At 43.4% G+C, this 18,984-nt stretch overlaps 1 protein-coding gene across 3 annotated transcripts in view; it reads left to right on the top strand.

Annotated features, from left to right (window-relative positions):
- The window catches only part of LOC111951539 (protein lin-7 homolog A), a 39,669-nt gene that overhangs the window by 14,923 nt on the left and 5,762 nt on the right, over positions 1-18,984 (top strand). The window contains exons 3-6 of one of the 3 annotated variants that reach the window (XM_070434797.1): positions 1,938-2,009; positions 6,372-6,581; positions 11,048-11,259; positions 15,453-17,423. In XM_070434797.1, the coding sequence (XP_070290898.1) occupies positions 1,938-2,009; positions 6,372-6,581; positions 11,048-11,259; positions 15,453-15,477 (519 nt within the window). In that variant the 3' untranslated portion in view covers positions 15,478-17,423. Of the gene's footprint in view, positions 1-1,937; positions 2,010-6,371; positions 6,582-11,047; positions 11,264-15,452; positions 17,424-18,984 lie in introns of those variants that run through there. The other 2 variants (XM_023969714.2, XM_070434798.1) reach the window with 2 other exon arrangements.

The following is an 18,984-nucleotide window of genomic DNA, read 5'->3' as shown; positions in this document are numbered from 1 at the left end:
AACACATGCTTTCCTTTGTAGAGAGTAGAGACATACCGAGGTGTGAGCTGATGAGTAAAAACCCTATTAGTTTCCATTCCAGAGAAAAACAATACAATGAAAACGTTTTCAATTCACTGCACAGGAAAAAAACTAAGTTGTTCTTCAAGAAGGGTTTGAGACGTTACAATTTAATTTGGTTTGCTTGTTGAGTAATTCAGCAGTAGTTAGTGGTACATCCAATTTGCACTTCAACTAGTGGGGGTTTGTGCATATAGTTAAGCAAATTACAGATTGAAATAGCTTGACCTTTAATGTTATTCACGTGTTTCCAAGACACAATTCTCCTGACTCACAGCAAGGCATCCACTGAGACCTTGAATACACAACAGTCCATACATCTTAAGTGTATTTCAATCAGGCTCACAGTGATGGATGGACGCTGTATCTTACTATGAAGAACGATGCACTGAAAATGTTTATAGAATGGACCAGCCGCAAGCCTCTTGGCTAAAACACACAAAGGATGTGGGCTAATATGAGTCACATCAAACAATTACTTGAGCCCGTATGGGGATGTAGGCCAATGTCTCATGTAATGTTCAACAATGCAACACTAATCAGAGCAGTCATAATGTTTGTAGTTGTTTCTGTTTGATCACCAGAGGAAGGTGTGATAATGTCATACTGTACACTGGGGGTGGTATTGTAAATGGTGTCGATACAGTGTGTCATGTTCTGTATAGAAACAACTCAAAATAGCTCTTTTACACCTGAAATCTTTCCATTGGCTCATAATGCTGACTCCTCTTTAGAGGAGGTTAGAACACACTGTAGATGTGGAAGAGGTGTTCTGGAATAAGGTCCCAAGATGGTGTTCAATATTGGATTTCAAAGAGTCGCTCAGCTGAAAAACAAAGTAGTGCTTTTTGACTGTAACACCAGAGTTCCACTAGTGTATACACCCTTATGTTGTACTAAAGACATTGTGTTTCCAAAGCTGGGGCCGACATTGAGGACTTGTGAAGAGYGGAGTCAACAACCTCTGCATAATCAAAACAGTTGCTTTGTGAGAAGGTGTTAAACATTGTTCACAGTTAGCCATTGTTATGTATTACTGAACAAAAATATAAACACAACATGTAAAGTGTGTGTCCAATGTTTCATGAGCTGAAATAAAATATCCCAGAAATRTTTCATAYGCACAAAAAGCTTGTTTCTCTCAAATTYTGTGYACAAATTTGTTTACATCCCTGTTAGTGAGCATTTCTCCTTTGCCAAGATAATCCATCCATCTGACATGTTTGGCCCCAAGTCAGGACAGGTCCACTGAGGCCATGGCCCAGTGAGTACCAGGAGCCGGGCCGTGGAGCWGGAAACAGAAAAATCTGAGGCTTTTTGGTWAAACACCGGGCTAAATCCTTAGTGGAAATTCACCTACAGTACCAAGAGTCTTAGCTCCACTCGCTACTCCGTTCCGAACTCCACTCTCTTCAGTTTATTTACTCAGTGCCATGTGTTCCCCACATGAGAGAAAACCAAAAGGGGTAGTAGCGCCACACCACAGTGTGCTATGAGTATTTTTTACTTACTGATGCATCACGGTTTGCTTATGCTAATTGTCGTAGGGACCAGATGTTTGAGCAGCCTTAAGGGCAGTAWGTAGCAGGAGGCAGCAGGATCAGGTGCCAAATAGTGTGCAGTTTATTAACAGTGAATGGTGGATCCAGGTGGATGAAGAAATCCACTGAATATCTACATAATCTACGAAGGTATTTGCAAAAATAAACACTCTCAAAATACAGGTTTGAATAGAAATCAAAAACCTAAGCCTTCCAACTACCAAGTCTGGTAGTCTACGACATGGACTGAACATGCAAGAGACTTGGAGAAATGTAGCAGAAAATTCAAAAGTACTGAGAAAATACACTCATGGTTTGTCCATTTTTCTCTTTCAGGTGTACCAGTACATGCATGAAACAATCACAGTCAATGGCTGTCCGGAGTACCAGGCACGGGCTACAGCGAAGGTGAGCAACATACTCTAATCTCAGACTGTATTGACCAAACTTGAGGCTGAAAGATACTGTACAATGTAGCCTAGATACATAAACACCCATAATGTATCCTTCAGATGATCAAAGACTGGAGCAGTTTTGGTGTACAATGAATTACTCATTAGCAGACCTTGGATGTAAGCACTTGAGAGGTTCTACCAATGAGTCCCTCCTCTACCGCTCATTCATATTCTTTCTGAGGAGAGCTTCTTTTGTGGAGGAGMATAAAAAAAGAAGACATCTAACAGTGAAAGGGGGACAGGAAAAGAGGGAATCAAGAGGGAGGGGTGAGATGAGAGAGAGGAGTGCATCGCAGTCCTCTCTCCCAGTGTTACCAATACATCAGAGAGTGAGTGAAGAAGAGATGGGGCAATGTAGGGAGGTACGCACACTGACTGATACAGTTGGCTGCTCCTTCCAGAGACTGCTGCCCCCATCTTCTTACACGGCCTGGGCACACAGAGGCGTAGGACACAGATTGATTGACAACACTGGGCAAGCAGGATGAATAGATAACTAGGGCCGGTGTGGAATACAATTCCAAAGGGTGCTTTTTTTTGTCAGCGAAACGTCATCTCTTCAATCGCAAATGCTCTGCAAAACTTTGACTATGATTCAGTCCCTTTCTAAAGGAGTAGTAAACAGGGTAACCTTTTTTATGACTTTCATCAGACTGGATTGTGTTGTGAATTTCAATCTTGGATGAAAGGTATACAAGGACATACAGTTGAAGTCGGAAGTTTACATACACCTTAGACAAATACATTTAAACTCAGTTTTTCACAATTCCTGACATTTAATCCTAGTAAAAATTCCCTGTCTTAGGTCAGTTAGGATCACCACTTCATTCTAAGAATGTGAAATGTCAGAATAATAGTAGAGAGAATTAGTTATTTCAGCTTGTATTTCTTTCATCACAATCCCAGTGGGTCAGAAGTTTACATACACTCAATTAGTATTTGGTAGCATTGCCTTTAAATTGTTTAACTTGGGTCAAAAGTTTTTAGTAGCCTTCCACAATCTTCCCACAATAAGTTGGGTGAATTTTGGCCCATTCCTCCTGACAGAGCTGGTGTAACTGAATCAGGTTTGTGGGTCTCATTGCTCGCACATGCTTTTTCAGTTCTGCCCACACATTTTCTATAGGATTGAGGTCAGGGCTTTGTGATGGTCACTCCAATACCTTGACTTTGTTGTCCTTAATCCATTTTGCCACAACTTTGGAAGCATGCTTGGGGTCATTGTCCATTTGGAAGACCCATTTGTGACCAAGCTTTAACTTCCTGACTGATGTCTTGAGATGTTGCTTCAATATATCCACATAATTTCCCCACCTCATGATGCCATCTATTTTGTGAAGTGCACCAGTCCCTCCTGCAGCAAAGCACCCCCAGAACATGATTCTGCCACCCCCGTGCTTCACTGTTTGAATGGTGTTCTTCGGCTTGCAAGCCACCCCCTTTTTCCTCCAAACATAACGATAGTCATTATGGCCAAACAGTTCTATTTTTGTTTCATCAGACCAGAGGACATTTCTCCAAAAAGTACGATCTTTGTCCCCATGTGCAGTTGCAAACCGTAGTCTGGCTTTTTTATGGCGGTTTTTGAGCAGTGGCTTCTTCCTTGCTGAGCGGCCTTTCAGGTTATGTCRATATAGGACTTGTTTTACTGTGGATATAGATGCTTTTGTACCTGTTTCCTCCAGCATCATCACAAGGTCCTTTGCTGTTGTTCTGGGATTGATTTGCACTTTTCGCACCAAAGTACATTCATCTCTAGGAGACCGAACGCGTTTCCTTCCTGAGCGGTATGATGGTTGCGTGGTCCCATGGTGTTTATACTGGCGTACTATTGTTTGTACAGATGAACGTGGTACCTTCAGGCGTTTGGAAATTGCTCCCAAGGATGAACCAGACTTGTGGAGGTCTACAATTTTTTCTCTAAAGTCTTGGCTGATTTCTTTTGATTTTCCCATGATGTCAAGCAAAGAGGCACTGAGTTTGAAGGTAGGCCTTGAAATACATCCACAGGTACACCTCCAATTGACTCAAATTATGTCAATTAGCCTATCAGAAGCTTCTAAAGCCATAAAAAAATCTGGAATTTTCCTAGCTGTTTAAAGGCACAGTCAACTTAGTGTATGTAAACTTCTGACCTACTAGAATTGTGATACAGTGAATTATAAGTGAAATGACCTGTCTGTAAACAATTGTTGGAAAAATGACTTGTGTCATGCACAAAGTAGATGTCCTAACCGACTTGCCAAAACTATAATTTGTTATCAAGAAGTGGAGTGGTTGAAAAACAAGTTTTAATGACTCCAACCTAAATGTATGTAAACTTCCGACTTCAACTGTAGCTTCGGCCTATTGAAGGACACCACTGTATCTGATGTTGATGGAATATCAAAATACTCTTTCTAGCCTGCTCAGATCAAATGGTTTTGAGGTTGATGGTATGCTGCTATTACAGTGACGTGTCCTTTTCATTTCCCTTTAARTATCMAATTTTTGTGGAATATTCAAGGTYCCTGTTCAACATTATAAAGTGCATAATCATAAACACGTTTTTTTCCCCCCAAAGCTTATTCAAAGGCTGTTTTGAAAGAGAGAATGTAGATCCGTCTAATCAAACTACTTTACAAATCATGAAAGAGGCCTTGAGGCTTGTACTTCACAGTGTTAAAGCAAGCCAGATTGTCCTTATGACCCTGTTTACACAAGAAAGCAATGACAACAGCATGAAGTACCTTTCAGCTTTGTCCTTGTCCATCACCAATCTTTTTAAAAGMATATTAAATACAGCCACCAGCGGAGCAGCAATTAACATAGAGCAAACTCCGTTSACTGGCTTCCACGCCCATGGGAGTGATTTCAATCGATGACATCGAAATGAGATGGTGCGCTGCTTTTGAAAGTGCCGCCCTCCTGAGAGTTTCCGTTTAGCTGAGCCGGTGCTTGTTTCAKCAGCCTCGTCTCCAAGTACATCTCAAGTACATCGCTGACCAAAGACCTGGAGGGCAGCACTCAGCACATTTCACATGAATCACTTTAATAAGTAGGAAATTGGGGGCCTAAAAAATGTGTTATAGTCCCTTGATACCTTGATACACCAGCAATCTTGAGGCATTAGCAGGGTAGATGTTATTTTAGATGCCTTTGGTGAACTGTTGCTGGTGAGCGTTTACCAATTAAAATGTGTTCCACCTGAGAACATGATCACTTGATTCAGTTTATTACCCAGTTAATTGAATCAATTCCAGACTGTAATTCCTGGCCTGAGGATTTTATCTTTTATCTTCCAGAGATGGGAGACCACTTAGTCTATGGTGCTCCAGAGAAAAGACTGAGCTGAACTGATGGCTGATGATAATAACATTTTGTTGAAATTAAGTCATTTCCATACGGTACTCTGACATTACTTAGGCAATTTCCCAGTAAGCTGTCATTTTTCTTTGGTTCGCCCCAGACACTTTTTTTTGCGGCAGCCGTATGCCACCTAGTTTCTTCCTCCCAGGAAGGGAGATAAACTTGTGAAGGTCGGTATGCCGTTAGCCAAAGAGGTGATGGTGGCATACTGAGCACAGTGCTTCCTTACCTCACAGTGGGAGAGAGAGAWGGAAGGGGGGCGGAAAAGTGGAGGATCTCAAAGCTTTGGGCTTTCACCTGCCAGGGAAAACTTTTGGATCCACATATGCCAAGCTTTGAAACAGAGGCCTTTTTCCCCTGCAGTTTCCCGAGAAAGTATTGCTTAATAATAATAATGAGACAGACTTGACAGACCGGCACCTGTGGCGATGTACATCTGCTGTTCCTTTTCCAGGCTAGGCTAACAAGCTCCTGCACACTTTGTTTCAGACGACAAGGCGAGAAGAAGATTCCTCTAGAACTTGAAAGCCATCCCAAGCCAGTGGAATTTAGTAAAGCAGGCTCACAGACATTTAGTTAGTGGGGGTGAAAGTTATCTTGCGTCTTCTTCTCCAGCGGCGACAGATATGTGCTAATCCATGTTCTTACAGAGCCAGAAAACATCTCACATGGCTATACAATACATCACCATCATCGCCTTGGTTCTCACTTTGTTATTCTCAGTCCTACTGGACGTCTCTAAGCCCTGTTTAGAGAGAGAAGCCAGAAGGTCCCACCCACAGAGCGAATTTAAGTCTGTACACTTATTTGGCTGTTTGGAAATGCAATCCCAGTTCATGCACTTAGTATCGTCATTATCTAATCTATTTGTGTGGTCGACAGAATAGGAAGGAATAGGGCATGGAGTTAGTGCTGAATACACCAATAATGGTCTGATCGTTATCCTCTCTTCTGTCGCTCTCTGCAGGCCACAGTTGCAGCCTTTGCGGCCAGCGAGGGTCACTCTCACCCCCGAGTGGTGGAGCTGCCCAAGACGGAGGAGGGGCTGGGCTTCAATGTGATGGGCGGCAAGGAGCAGAACTCTCCCATCTATATCTCCCGTATCATCCCAGGGGGCTTGGCTGAGAGGCACGGGGGCCTGAAGCGAGGGGACCAGCTCCTGTCTGTCAATGGCGTGGTATGTATAGATTATTTACGATTGCCGCTAGGTCTAGTCACATAACTCTGTACCCTATTTATGATATTCTGTGAATTTGCGTCTTCTATATTACGAGTCCCAAWCACAGTTGTGTGCTGTAGTTAATATTTCAAGGTATTAATTTTCTCATCTAGCTTGACATTTTTCCTGACAAACCACATCCGAGCGGGGAAGCATTTTGTCTAAACCTTGAGTCAAACTGTCACAATATGGATTKGGTCAAGCAGAGTGATTGGTTTTCTGAAGACCTAAATAAAAATAGGCCTATAGTGAGCCAGCGTCCAAGATACAGGAGCGCTATCTACGACTAAAGCAACGGGCAACAACAAAAGCTATTACAAAGCGACCGTTTTTTAGAAGCAGCCAATGTCACCGTGAGCAAAGTGTTCCAAACTTCACACGGCTTAGCGGTTTAGCCYTTCAAAGTCACTCCTTGCTGAATCCTGTTCCGTAACTGTCCATTTACACCATCAAATGGAAACCAATTTACATGGTAATGTCAGCATGTGTTTGGACATAAAAGTGTCTTCAGACAAACACTAATCAAATGTACACTTTAAAAAGCAAGCTTCATGGCCTCCTGGGTGGCGCAGTGGTCTAAGGCACTGCATCGCAGAGCACTGCTCTGTCGCAGCTGGCCGTGACCGGGAGGCCCATGGGGGCGGCGCACAATTGGCCCAGCGTCGTCCGGATTAGGGAGGGTTTGGCCGGCAGGGATATCCTTGTCTCATCGTGCACTAGTGACTCCTGTGGCGTGCCGGGCGCAGTGCACGCTGACCAGGTGTACGGTGTTTTCGCCGACACATTGGATGTGCATTGTGTCAAGAAGCAGTGTGGCTTAGTTGGGTTGTGTTTCAGAGGACGCATGGCTCTCGACCTCCGTCCGTGCAGGAGTTGCAGCCATGAGACAWGACTAACTACTACCAATTGGGGAGAAAAAAAGGGGTAAAAATACATTTAAAAAAGCAAGCTTCGTAAAGGATTAATTTGATTTCCGTGACATCCAGAATTGTAATGTGAAAATATACAGTGCCAGTCAAACGTTTGGACACACCTACTCATTCAAAGGTTTTTCTTTACTATTTTCTACATTGTAGAATAATTGTGAAGACATCAAAACTATGAAATAACACATATGGAATCATGTTGTTAAACAAATTCTAATATATTTTAGATTCTTCACCCTTTGCTTTGATGACAGCTTTGCACACTCTTGGCATTCTCTCAACCAGCTTCACCTGGAATGCTTTTTCAATAGTCTTGAAGGAGTTCCRAAACATMAAATCAAATCAAATTTTATTGGTCACATACACATGGTTAACAGATGTTAATGTGAGTGTAGCGAAATGCTTGTGCTTCTAGTTCTGACAATGCAGTAATATCTAACAAGTAATCTAACAAATTCACAACAACTACCTTATACACACAAATGTAAGGCATGAATAAGAATATGTACATATAAATATATGGATGAGCGGTGGCCGTGCAGCATAGGCAAGATGCAGTAGATGGTATAGAGCAGTACATACATATGAGATGAGTGATGTAGGATATGTAAACATTATTAAGGTGCCATTATTTAAAGTGACTAATGATAGGTATAGGCAAGATGCAGTAGATGGTATAGAACAGTATATACATATGAGATGAGTAATGCAGGATATTTAAACATTATTAAAGTGCCGTTATTTAAGGTGACTAGTGATASCTTTATTAAGTCCATTTATTAAAGCGGCCAGAGATTTGAGTCTGTATGTTGACAGCAGATTCTCTATGTTAGTGATGGCCGTTTAACAGTCTGATGGCCTTGAGATAGAAGCTGTTTTTCAGTCTCTCAGTCCCAGCTTTGATGCACCTGTACTGACCTCGCCTTCTGGATGATAGCRGGGTGAACAGGCAGTGGCTCCGGTGGTTATTGTCCTTGATGATCTTTTTGGCCTTCCTGCGACATCGGGTGCTGTAGGTGTCTTGGAGGGCAGGTAGTTTGCCCCCGGTGATGCGTTGTGCAGACCGCACCACCCTCTGGAGAGCCCTGCGGTTGTGGGCGGTGCAGTTGCCATACCAGGTGGTGATACAGCCCGACAGGATGCTATTGATTGTGCATTGGTAAAAGTTTGTGAATGTTTTTGGTGACAAGCCAAATTTATTCAGCCTCCTGAGGTTGAAGAGGCGCTGTCGCGCCTTCTTCACCACGCTGTCTGTGTGGGTGGACCATTTCAGTTTGTCCGTGATGTGTACGCTACGGAACTTTAAACTTTCCACCTTCTCCACTACTGTGCAATCGATGTGGATGGTGGGGGGGGGGGGGGTCCACGATCATCTCCTTTGTTTTGTTGACATTGAGTGAGAAGTTATTTTCCTGACACCACACTCTGAGGGCCGTCACCTCCTCCCTGTAGGCCGTCTCATCATTGTAATCAAGCCTACCACTGTAGTGTCGTCTGCAAACTTGATGATTGAGTTGGAAGCGTGCATGGCCACRCAGTCATGGGTGAACAGGGAGTACAGGAGATGGCTGAGAACGCACCCTTGTGGGGCCCCAGTGTGGAGGATCAGCGGGGTGGAGATGTTGTTTCCTACCCTCACCACCGCCCATCAGAAAGTCCAGGACCCAGTTGCACAGGGCGGGGTCTGTTGCTGAGCACTCGTTGACTGCTTTTCCTTCACTCTGCAGTCCAACTCATCCCAAACCATCTGAATTGGGTTGAGGTTGGGTCATTGTGGAGGCCAGGTCATCTGATGCAGCACTCCATCACTTTCCTTCTTGGTCAAATAGCCCTTACACAACCTGAAGATGTGTTGGGTAATTTTCCTGTTGAAAAACAAATGATAGTTCCACTAAGCACAAACCAGATGGGATGGCGTATTGCTGCAGCATGCTGTTGTAGCCATGCTGGGTAAGTGTGCCTKGAATTCCAAATAAATCACTTGCAGTGTCACCAGCAAAGCACCATCACACCTCTTCCTCCATGCTTCACGGTGGAAACCACACATGCAGAGATCATCCCTTCCCCTACCCTGCGTCTCACAAAGACATGGCGGTTGGAAYGAAAAATCTCAAATGTGGACTCGTCAGACCAAAGGACAGATTTCCACTGGTCTAATGTCCATTGCTCATGTTTCTTGGCCCRAGCAAGTATCGTATTCTTATTGGTGTMCTTTAGTAGTGTTTTCTTTGCAGCAATTCGACCACGAAGGCCTGATTCACACAGTCTCCCTTGAACAGTTGATGTTGAGATGTGTCTGTTACTTGAACTCCGTGAAGAATTTATTTGGGCTRCAATCTGAGGTGCAGTTAACTCTAATTAACGTATCCTCTGCACCAGTAGTAACTCTGGGTCTTCCTTTCCTGTGGCGGTCCTCATGGGAGCCAGTTTCATCRTAGCTGTAAGGGGGTGCGTACTGGCGGCAGAGAAGTCAGACGCAGGAGAGCAAAAACTGTGTTTCCAAACGGTGCAGTTTAATAACAAAACCCACCGGAAAACATAACAATCAATAAAAGGGTACATAACCCGAATCACACCAGACAATACGTGCACAAGCACTTCCAATAAACAATCACCGACAAGGACATGAGGGGGAACAGAGGGTTAAATACACAACATGTAATTGATGGGAATTGGAACCAGGTGTGATGGAAGAMAAGATAGAACCAATGGAAAATGAAAAGAGGATCAGCGATGGCTAGAAGGTCGGTGACTTCGACCGCCGAACGCTGCCCGAACAAGGACAGGGACCAACTTTGGCGGAAGTCGTGACAGTAGTGCTCTATGGTTTTTTACGTTTTCCRGATTGACTGACCCTCATGTCTTAAAGTAATTATGGACTGCCATTTCTCTCTGCTTATTTGAGCTATTCTTGCCATAATATGAACTTGGTCTTTTACCAAATAGGGCTATCTTCTATATTCCAAGTGACTATCTCATGAAGCTGGTTGAGAGAATGCCAAAGCTGTCATCAAGGCAAAGGGTGGCTACTTTGAAGAATCTCAAATATATATATATTTTTTTTTAATTAACTTTTTTTTGATTCCATATGTGTTATTTCATAGTTTTGATGTCTTTATTATTTATTTTGAAAATAGTAAAAATAAAGAAAAACCCTTGAATGTTGCTTGGTCCTGTATATTACTCTGGGCTTGAGGATGAAGTACTAATTATACCAATATGCAATGCTTGTTGAACTAAGTAAAAATACATTTGACTTCCAGTTCAAACCTAATTGGTTGTACCCATTTAGAAACTGAAGCTGCTGCTGTGTAACTGTGTCATTGTTGCTTACATAAAAGTCTTGGCAAGGTTTCTTTAATTCTCTGTCCATGCCAATTAAGAAACTGAGGCAGACTTCAGAGACCATATCACTACAACACTAACACATTGCCACCACATTTCTTAAATGTGCTGAGTCTCTTCTCTCTCTCATTCTCTTTCACTGTATCTCCCCAGAGTGTRGAGGGGGAGCACCACGARAAGGCGGTGGAGCTTCTGAAGGCAGCCAAGGACAGTGTGAAGCTGGTGGTACGCTACACGCCCAAGGTCCTGGAGGAGATGGAGGCGCGCTTCGAGAAGCTCCGCACGGCCCGCCGCCGCCAGCAGCAGCAGCTCCTCATGCAGGCTCAGCAGCAGCAGAACCTCACTACCCAGCAGAACCATATGTCGTAGGTGAGGCTTTTCATTGCTTTAAGGGTGGGGGACCGTAGCCTGGTGCCAGATCTATTTGTACTGTCTTGCCGACTCCTATGGGCATTATCACACCAAAAATGACTGTAGGTGTTGGCAAGACAGCACAAACCAGATCTGGGACCACCGAGGAGAAGGAGTTGGACCACACGGATGAAGATAACAGCTGGTACAGTAAGAAGACCAGTACTCTAAACTGGCCATATCTTCACCAAACTATGATTTCATTTAGATTTATACTGTTTTAAGGATCTGACAGGGATTTTACATTTCAGTCATTTAGCAGACGCACTTATCCAGAGCGACTTGAGTGTATACATTTTCACACTTGTCCCCGTGAGAATCAAACCCACAACCATGGCGTTGTAAGCGCCATGTTCTACCAACTGAGCCACACGGGACTCTTTAGCACCTCAAAGGTTTTTGGGGAATAGGGTGAACTGAAGGAGGCTGGCATTGTCTGGAGATACACATTGCACCATTGAAAGAGCAACAGCATTTAAAACGCAACGAATGCCTTTGAAAACTGCCTATGTGGCATCGATATGAGTCAGAAACAGTTATTCTAGTGTCCAAATTGACTACAAAGTGTGTGGAACAATTGTGTGTCACAACGGGTAAATGAAGGATGGGTTTTGATTAGACTAAGTACATTTGCCTACTAACATGGGGTGAACACCTGCAGTGATTGCTCTCTATTCAATAGCATACATTGAGACAGACCTGCCCAGCACCCTGGCTTTGTTTACATAAGACAGCACGTTGTGCACTTTTTTACTTGAGAAATACTGCAACAAACACCTTAATCAGATGTAAAATTGCGCAACTTAAACATCCTTAGCAAAAACGCCCAAATTTAATTACAGATTTCTTGAGTTATCTTCGATTAATTCTTGGGATTTTGAGGAAGTGAAATAGGCTTCTGCATCTACAGTGTCTCATGGGGGACAAACATCATTAACCAAGCGTGGAATCGGTCCGGAAACAAACCTCCAAGACTGAAATCTTGTTTTTCTAATGAGCAACAGAAAAACAGAAGTGCCAATCGGCATGTTCAGTGGTTCTTTAAAACCCATTGTGCTCTTTATACCCAGAGAGAGTACCAGAGAGGCTCCTGTCAGAGAGGCTCCTACTGCACAATGATACCAGGCCTTGTCCTTCGGGTAAAAGTTACAGAGGATTACATCAAGCGTTTAAATTTTTCATTAAACATTTGCTTGCAGCACACATTAAGTTCCTGGAATGAGCGCTTAATCTATTTCAGGGTGTTTGTTAACGAAGCAGTTGCAATCCCCTGTACAGTCATAACCGTCTATGTTGTGTCAGTAATTCAGCTGCGTGGCTTGTGAATTATTTGAGATATGGCTGAGCAAATAAGAGCTCATGCTCATGGGATGCTACATGTTTTATAACACATACCACAGAGGAAACTTTACTTGGCTGTTACGCTCGTCGTATGAATGACGAGACCAAGGTGCAGCGTGGTAGGCAAACATCTTACTTTTATTAAAATGAACACCGAAAAACAACAAAATACAAAACTAACATAAAGTTCTGCAGGCTACACAGCAACTATACAAAATCAAGATCCCACAAACTAAGGTGGAAAAAAGGCTGCCTAAGTATGATCCCCAATCAGACAACGATAGACAGCTGCCTCTGATTGGGAACCATACCAGGCCAACATAGAAAATACAACATAGATTGCCCACCCATGTCACACCCTGACCTAACCAAACAGAGAATAAACCCGTAAAACCAGACTCTATGGGGGAGGGTCCGGGTGGGCATCTAGCCTCAGTGGCGGCTTCGGTTCGGGACGTAGACCCCGCTCCACTCGCAGATCCCTCCGCTTCCATGGAACCGGACCGTGGATCGTCGCCGGAGGCTCCGGGCCATGGATCATCGCCAGGAGGAACCGGACCGTGGATTGTCGCTGGAGGAACCGGACCGTGGATCGTCGCCAGGGACTCCGGACCGTGGATCGTCGCCGTAGGAACCGGACCGTGGATCGTCGCCGTAGGAACCAGACCGTGGATCRTCGCCGGAGGAACCGGACCGTGGATTGTCGCCGGGGATTCCGGACCGTAGATCGTCGCAGAGGGCTCCGGACCGGGAACCCCCGCTGGAGGCTCCGGACCGGGAACCCCCGCTGGAGGCTCCGGACCGGGAACCCCCGCTGGAGACTCTGGACCGGGAACCGTCGCTGGGGGCTCCGGACCGCCGACCGTCACTGGAGGCTCTGGACCGCCGACCGTCGCTGGAGACGCCGGACCTTGGATCGTCTCTGGAGGCTCCGGGCCATGGATCATCACTGGAGGCTACGGGCCATGGATCATCACCGGACTGGTGTSACGCTCCTCAGCACGCCCGCTCTGCAGCGCTCTCAACGCCAACACTTCTCTCCGGAATCTTTCGTCGAGTTCCTCACTCGACTCCCTGACTGGCTCTGGTTCACCCCTCGGCTCCGCCGACCACTCCGTGTGCCCCCCCCCCAAAACAAATTGGGGGGCTGCTTCTCGGGCTTCCGTCGTGGTTGCGAACCCTGGAGTCGTCGTTGATCCTCCTTCGCTGCCTCGGCCTGCTTCCATGGCAGGGTCTTGTCCCCTGCCATAACCTCCTCCCATGTTCATGATGTCCTCCACTCACTTTTCTCCCGGGACCAGGATCCCTGCTCCTCCTGGCCACGCTGCTTGTTCCTTTGCTGGTGGGATCTTCTGTTACGCTCGCCGTTTGAATGAGGAGACCAAGGTGCAGCGTGGTAGGCGAACATCTTACTTTTATTAAAATGAACACCGAAAAACAACAAAATACAAAACAAACGTAAAGTTCTGCAGGCTACACAGCAACTATACAAAATCAAGATCCCACAAACTAAGGTGGAAAAAAGGCTGCCTAAATATGATCCCCAATCAGAGACAACGATAGACAGCTGCCACTGATTGGGAACCATACCAGGCCAACATAGAAAATACAACATAGATTGCCCACCCTAGTCACACCCTGACCTAACCAAATAGAGAAAAAGAAGGCTCTCTAAGGTCAGGGCGTGACATTGACTGCATCAGTGCAAAGTTGAGGCAGACTTATGGTATACAAATATACCCCGTCATTGCTTGGATTGCTGGAGGTGATAAAGCAAAAATAACAACAACTCTGAAAATAGGTAGTAGTATTACTAAGCCTGTCTGGGCCACATCACAAAAGACTTAACACCACCTGCAGGCTAAGGGATCCTCAGTGGCACTGATCGTTTGATACTAACCCTCCTCATGTAGCCCTCGTTTAGCTCGGGGAGGTATGTGAGAGCTTGTAGACCTGTGCAGTAGAGGCATGAGGTGTGGGGACTGAGCAGGGATCATGTTGTATCAACCCTGGCATGCTGACTACAGGGCTTTGCCACAGTGGCCAAGAGACCGGTGGCCAAGCAAGCAACACGCACCGCGGACAGACTGCTAGGTGGCAAGCACCATGGGATTGCATGGAATCTGTTCGTCATGTAGCCTTCCTCTCTGATACACTGCCCGGCCATTCTGTCTCTCTCTCGCATACCTGGCCAGGTTGACCAAGGCCGAGGACACATTAGGCTCTGCTATATCTCTGTTCTCAGTAGTAGTGGGAATTCCACAGACATGTAGCCATTTCCTGCTGTCAAATGACCTAGTGGCCTCATAGGTGGAATGTTACTCATATTTTTCATAATTAATAAACTTTATTTCTAAAACCTGACCGAAAATCCGGTGTTTTTATGTCAAACGGTTTTGTTATATTTCAGTCTTCTGTGATGTATATTAAGTGTAATATTGGGATGCAAACTCAAAATGTAATACATTTAAACTCTTTATCTGACATGGTACAGATAAGTCCATAACCTCGTGTGTGAGGTGTATGCTTTTGTTTCAAAGTAGATTTGTTTAAGACTACCAAGAAACACTCTGCGTGACCCTGATTTAGCCCACTGCAGTAAAAGGTTAATTCACAATCATTTTTAATTGGCTTTTCACAGTTCAATGAGCTTTTCGCAGTTCACAGCAGAGTACACTACACTTTTTTGTAATTTATTGTACCAGAATATGAAATTAGCATCCCACTTTACTGACCTGTCAAAGTACTGACTTGTCAAATGGTTTCAACCATTGTTCTCAGCTTTTCTTACACCTATCCTTCACAGGCTGTTCCAAAAGAAGAAGAAGTGAAGGACACTGAAAGGAAGTTTCTAAGTCCATCTCTGTGCGGAGGATCCCGAAGGAACCACCTGGTAGAGGAGAATATGATACTGTTAAGCAGTGAAGACTCTCTCTCCCCCTTCAATGTACTGCCAACAGAGTGAAGCACAACTGAAAGATATGTGTTCTGAAATGTAAACAATGGTGCTTGTGACTTGAGAGATTGGAGGCTAGCACTGAAACTCATCCTTTTAACTTTTATTTTGTTTGTGTTCATTTTAAGTTGTCCTCTAACAGTTGAAAGTTGTAACCCTCCACAATGCTCCTTGTCATTTGTGATAGTTTACTTMTTTCTGTTATATATTTTGAATTCATTTCACTTGTTTCCTGACTTTGGTTTTGCTATAGCTTTGTACAGTGATATTTCTATGTCTATTGTTTCTTCTATGGGAGCTTGTCTGTGTGTGAATGAACATTGCTTTTTTTGTGTCCAACTTGTCCTGCTTTGGATAAACGTGAACTCTTTTTTTACCTTATATATATTGGAGCGAGAAAATATTTTGTATTGAAACTTGTAGATTTAGCAATAACAGACTTTCGTTGGTTTTACATTTCACATAAAAGTAATGATTAGAGATATACAGTATGTGGGAAAGATACAAAAGTTAACAATGTAATACTAGGTCAACTGTATCTTATGCACTGTGTGTCATAAGGCAGCTTCTGCCATTAAAATCAAACGGCTGTTAAAAGAGAGGTATGTAAAGTGGATGAATACACAGAGATAATTGTATTCATACAATTGAAGTACAATTATCGTGCAATTTCAGCTCTCAAGTCTGCCATTTAATGATTGTTAGTCATCTACTCTTATCAAATGAATATATACAGAGAGTATATAGAGTAATCATATCAAATAAAATTTACATATATCAATATAATTTGAACATTTGAATCATTTATATGAGGAATGTCAAACACATTTATATATATATTAATGACCTGGAGGGTTAATCAAATGGTACAATTGTCTTTATTTTTAAATCAATCTATTTTATTGTTTATAATCTGAGTTTTGCATAAAGTAATTTCATTAAGGTATGTGTGTGTTTGTTAACATGCAGATGATTATTTAAAATATTGAATTGTATAAGACCTATAGCCCAGTGTATAATTCGTACCAGAATAGTATGGTTAATGGACTCATTCTCCTGGATCTGCGTCGTCAACTTTACATTTTGACAATCATTGTGAGTAAGAGACTGTGGAATGTTCTAGTCGTCTTATCAATAAGGGACCTCTGTTTAAAACTCTCTCTTTCAACCCTCTACCTATAGTCTGGCGTAGTATTCTCATGACAAGTAACCATATTTAAGTATAACAAGTTGCACTGTGGAGTCATTGAAAGCTATTAGAAAACCAGTTGATGATCGACACTGATCAAAAGGAGTCTTGTATYTGTAGTACTGTCAGACAAACATTACATTGGATGGTTTTCCTAGTAGCAAGCTCTAGTATGTATGTACGTTCTATATAGGCCTAGTTCCTTTGTAGGTGGGTATTGAAGTAGTGCAAGATCATTTAACATCCATACTGTGTGCAATGTGCCATCCTGATAGTCCAACCAGATTGGGCTGTGAACGTGTTTTGTCCCTCAACTTTTGAGCAGTTCATCTTGCCTCTGACAGATCCCTTTTGTACATTTACTTATTCTCTTTCTTATTGACGACTTGCATTTTTTTAGGCTGGACGTACTGTACTTCCTGACTGGACGTACTGTACTTCCTGATTCAACGTACTGTACTTCCTGATTCGATCTACTGTACTTCCTGATTCGACGTACTGTACTTCCTGATTTGACGTACTGTACTTCCTGATTGTACAGAAAAAAAAGACAACACCAGGTGATATGCAATTGTTATACATATTATATTTGTATAAATAAATATATGTGCTTGTGTACAATGATGACTTAATTGACCCCGAACTGCTTCTTCTTCTACTGTGTCTATTGTGCTTGTCTGAAATCTGGGGTAAGGGGGAAGCAGGCTACAGCTAACTCCTGACCCCTGTCTGTTTGAGCTGTGAACAGGAGTTACAGGGCAGCAGTGTAGCACTCTTCCAAAGCAATAATGGTCTCTCAGTGATGGGGTCACTGGTTCTGACACTGCCTTCCACTGACAGGTACTGAGATGAAGTGCCTGTGGATGACGCTTTTACATTATAATTCCCCCTTGAATTTAAGCATCGATATAAACCCAATCGCCAATGGACGTCAATACAGAAGGCAGACACTGAAACTAATGCCGGAACTCAGTGGTCCTTGTAAGATGGCGGAAGGAAACTCAAGCTGAGGATGTGGATTTGCTTGCACCGGCTACACTGACTATATAGAACATAGTGTGTATCGGCCTACTATTGTGTTTGTCAAAGGGAACATGTATTTTTTACACGACTAGACAAACCAGGCTGTGTGTGCTATTATAAACTTGGCTGAAGCTGTAGACCGTATACCACGATTATGACAAAACATGTAATTTTACTGCTCTAATTACGTTGGTAACCAGTTTATATTAGCAGTAAGGCACCTCTGAGGTTTGTGATATATGGCCAATATACCACGGCTAAAGGCTGTTTCCAGACACTGCGTTGYATTGTGCCTAAGAACAGCCCTTAGCCATGGTATATTGGTCATATACTACACCTCCTCGGGACTTATTGCTTAATTCTACTTCCCTCAGATAGAATCAAAGGAATATTTCCATCAGGAATGTCTAATTCATAAACAGCGACTCATCCTCGCAATCCATCTATCTACTTAATCACCTCTTTTCTCATTCCACGGCGCTAATGAACTGAGTAGTGAGGATGGAAACGCAAACTCGCAATTAGGCATCACTGATGAGAGATCAGTGAAATATGTTCATATCTGTCATTCTTATTCTGTAAAATGAATAGATCTCAGCTTGAATTAATCGTTCAGTTGGCTACACACTACAGAGACCTTCATATAGTCTAGAGGGCTTGTGTTGGAGAATGTACAAGCTACAGAGACTGGGCCATGTCGTGGTTACTGACATTTGATCCCTCAGGAATGACATTGCATTATATGCATCTAATCTCATCTTTGTGGACATATGAATCCTGGCTACAAGTCATTTCCATTAGCACAACCTTTAAATTAATCAGATTGATCTGATGAGTCGAATGCAAATTAATAACAGCATAGCTGGCATATGTATTCACTGTATAACACTGTAAGGAATTCAAACTTATATGGCTGGTGTGAATTGATGTATGTCTGTGTAATGCTGGAACACACCACTTACTTTATAGCCAGGTGAAATCACATCCTCTCTGTCTCCGTGACAACATACTTCCAGATGCAGGTGTGTGTGGGGGGGGGGGTCAGACTTTACTCTATAGGGTGGGGGCATTGCATGTGATGTGATACCCTGTTGGTCTGCCGTGGCAACCTAGAGGCAGAAAACGCTGCCTTTGTGCCACAGACATTTGGTGGTAGGTGATAAAACAATA

This window comes from Salvelinus sp. IW2-2015, linkage group LG24 (genome assembly GCF_002910315.2).
Source record: "Salvelinus sp. IW2-2015 linkage group LG24, ASM291031v2, whole genome shotgun sequence".
NCBI lineage: Eukaryota > Metazoa > Chordata > Actinopteri > Salmoniformes > Salmonidae > Salvelinus > Salvelinus sp. IW2-2015.
The sequence above is the reverse complement of the archived record's forward strand: the minus strand, read 5'-3'. Positions and strand labels throughout refer to the sequence as shown.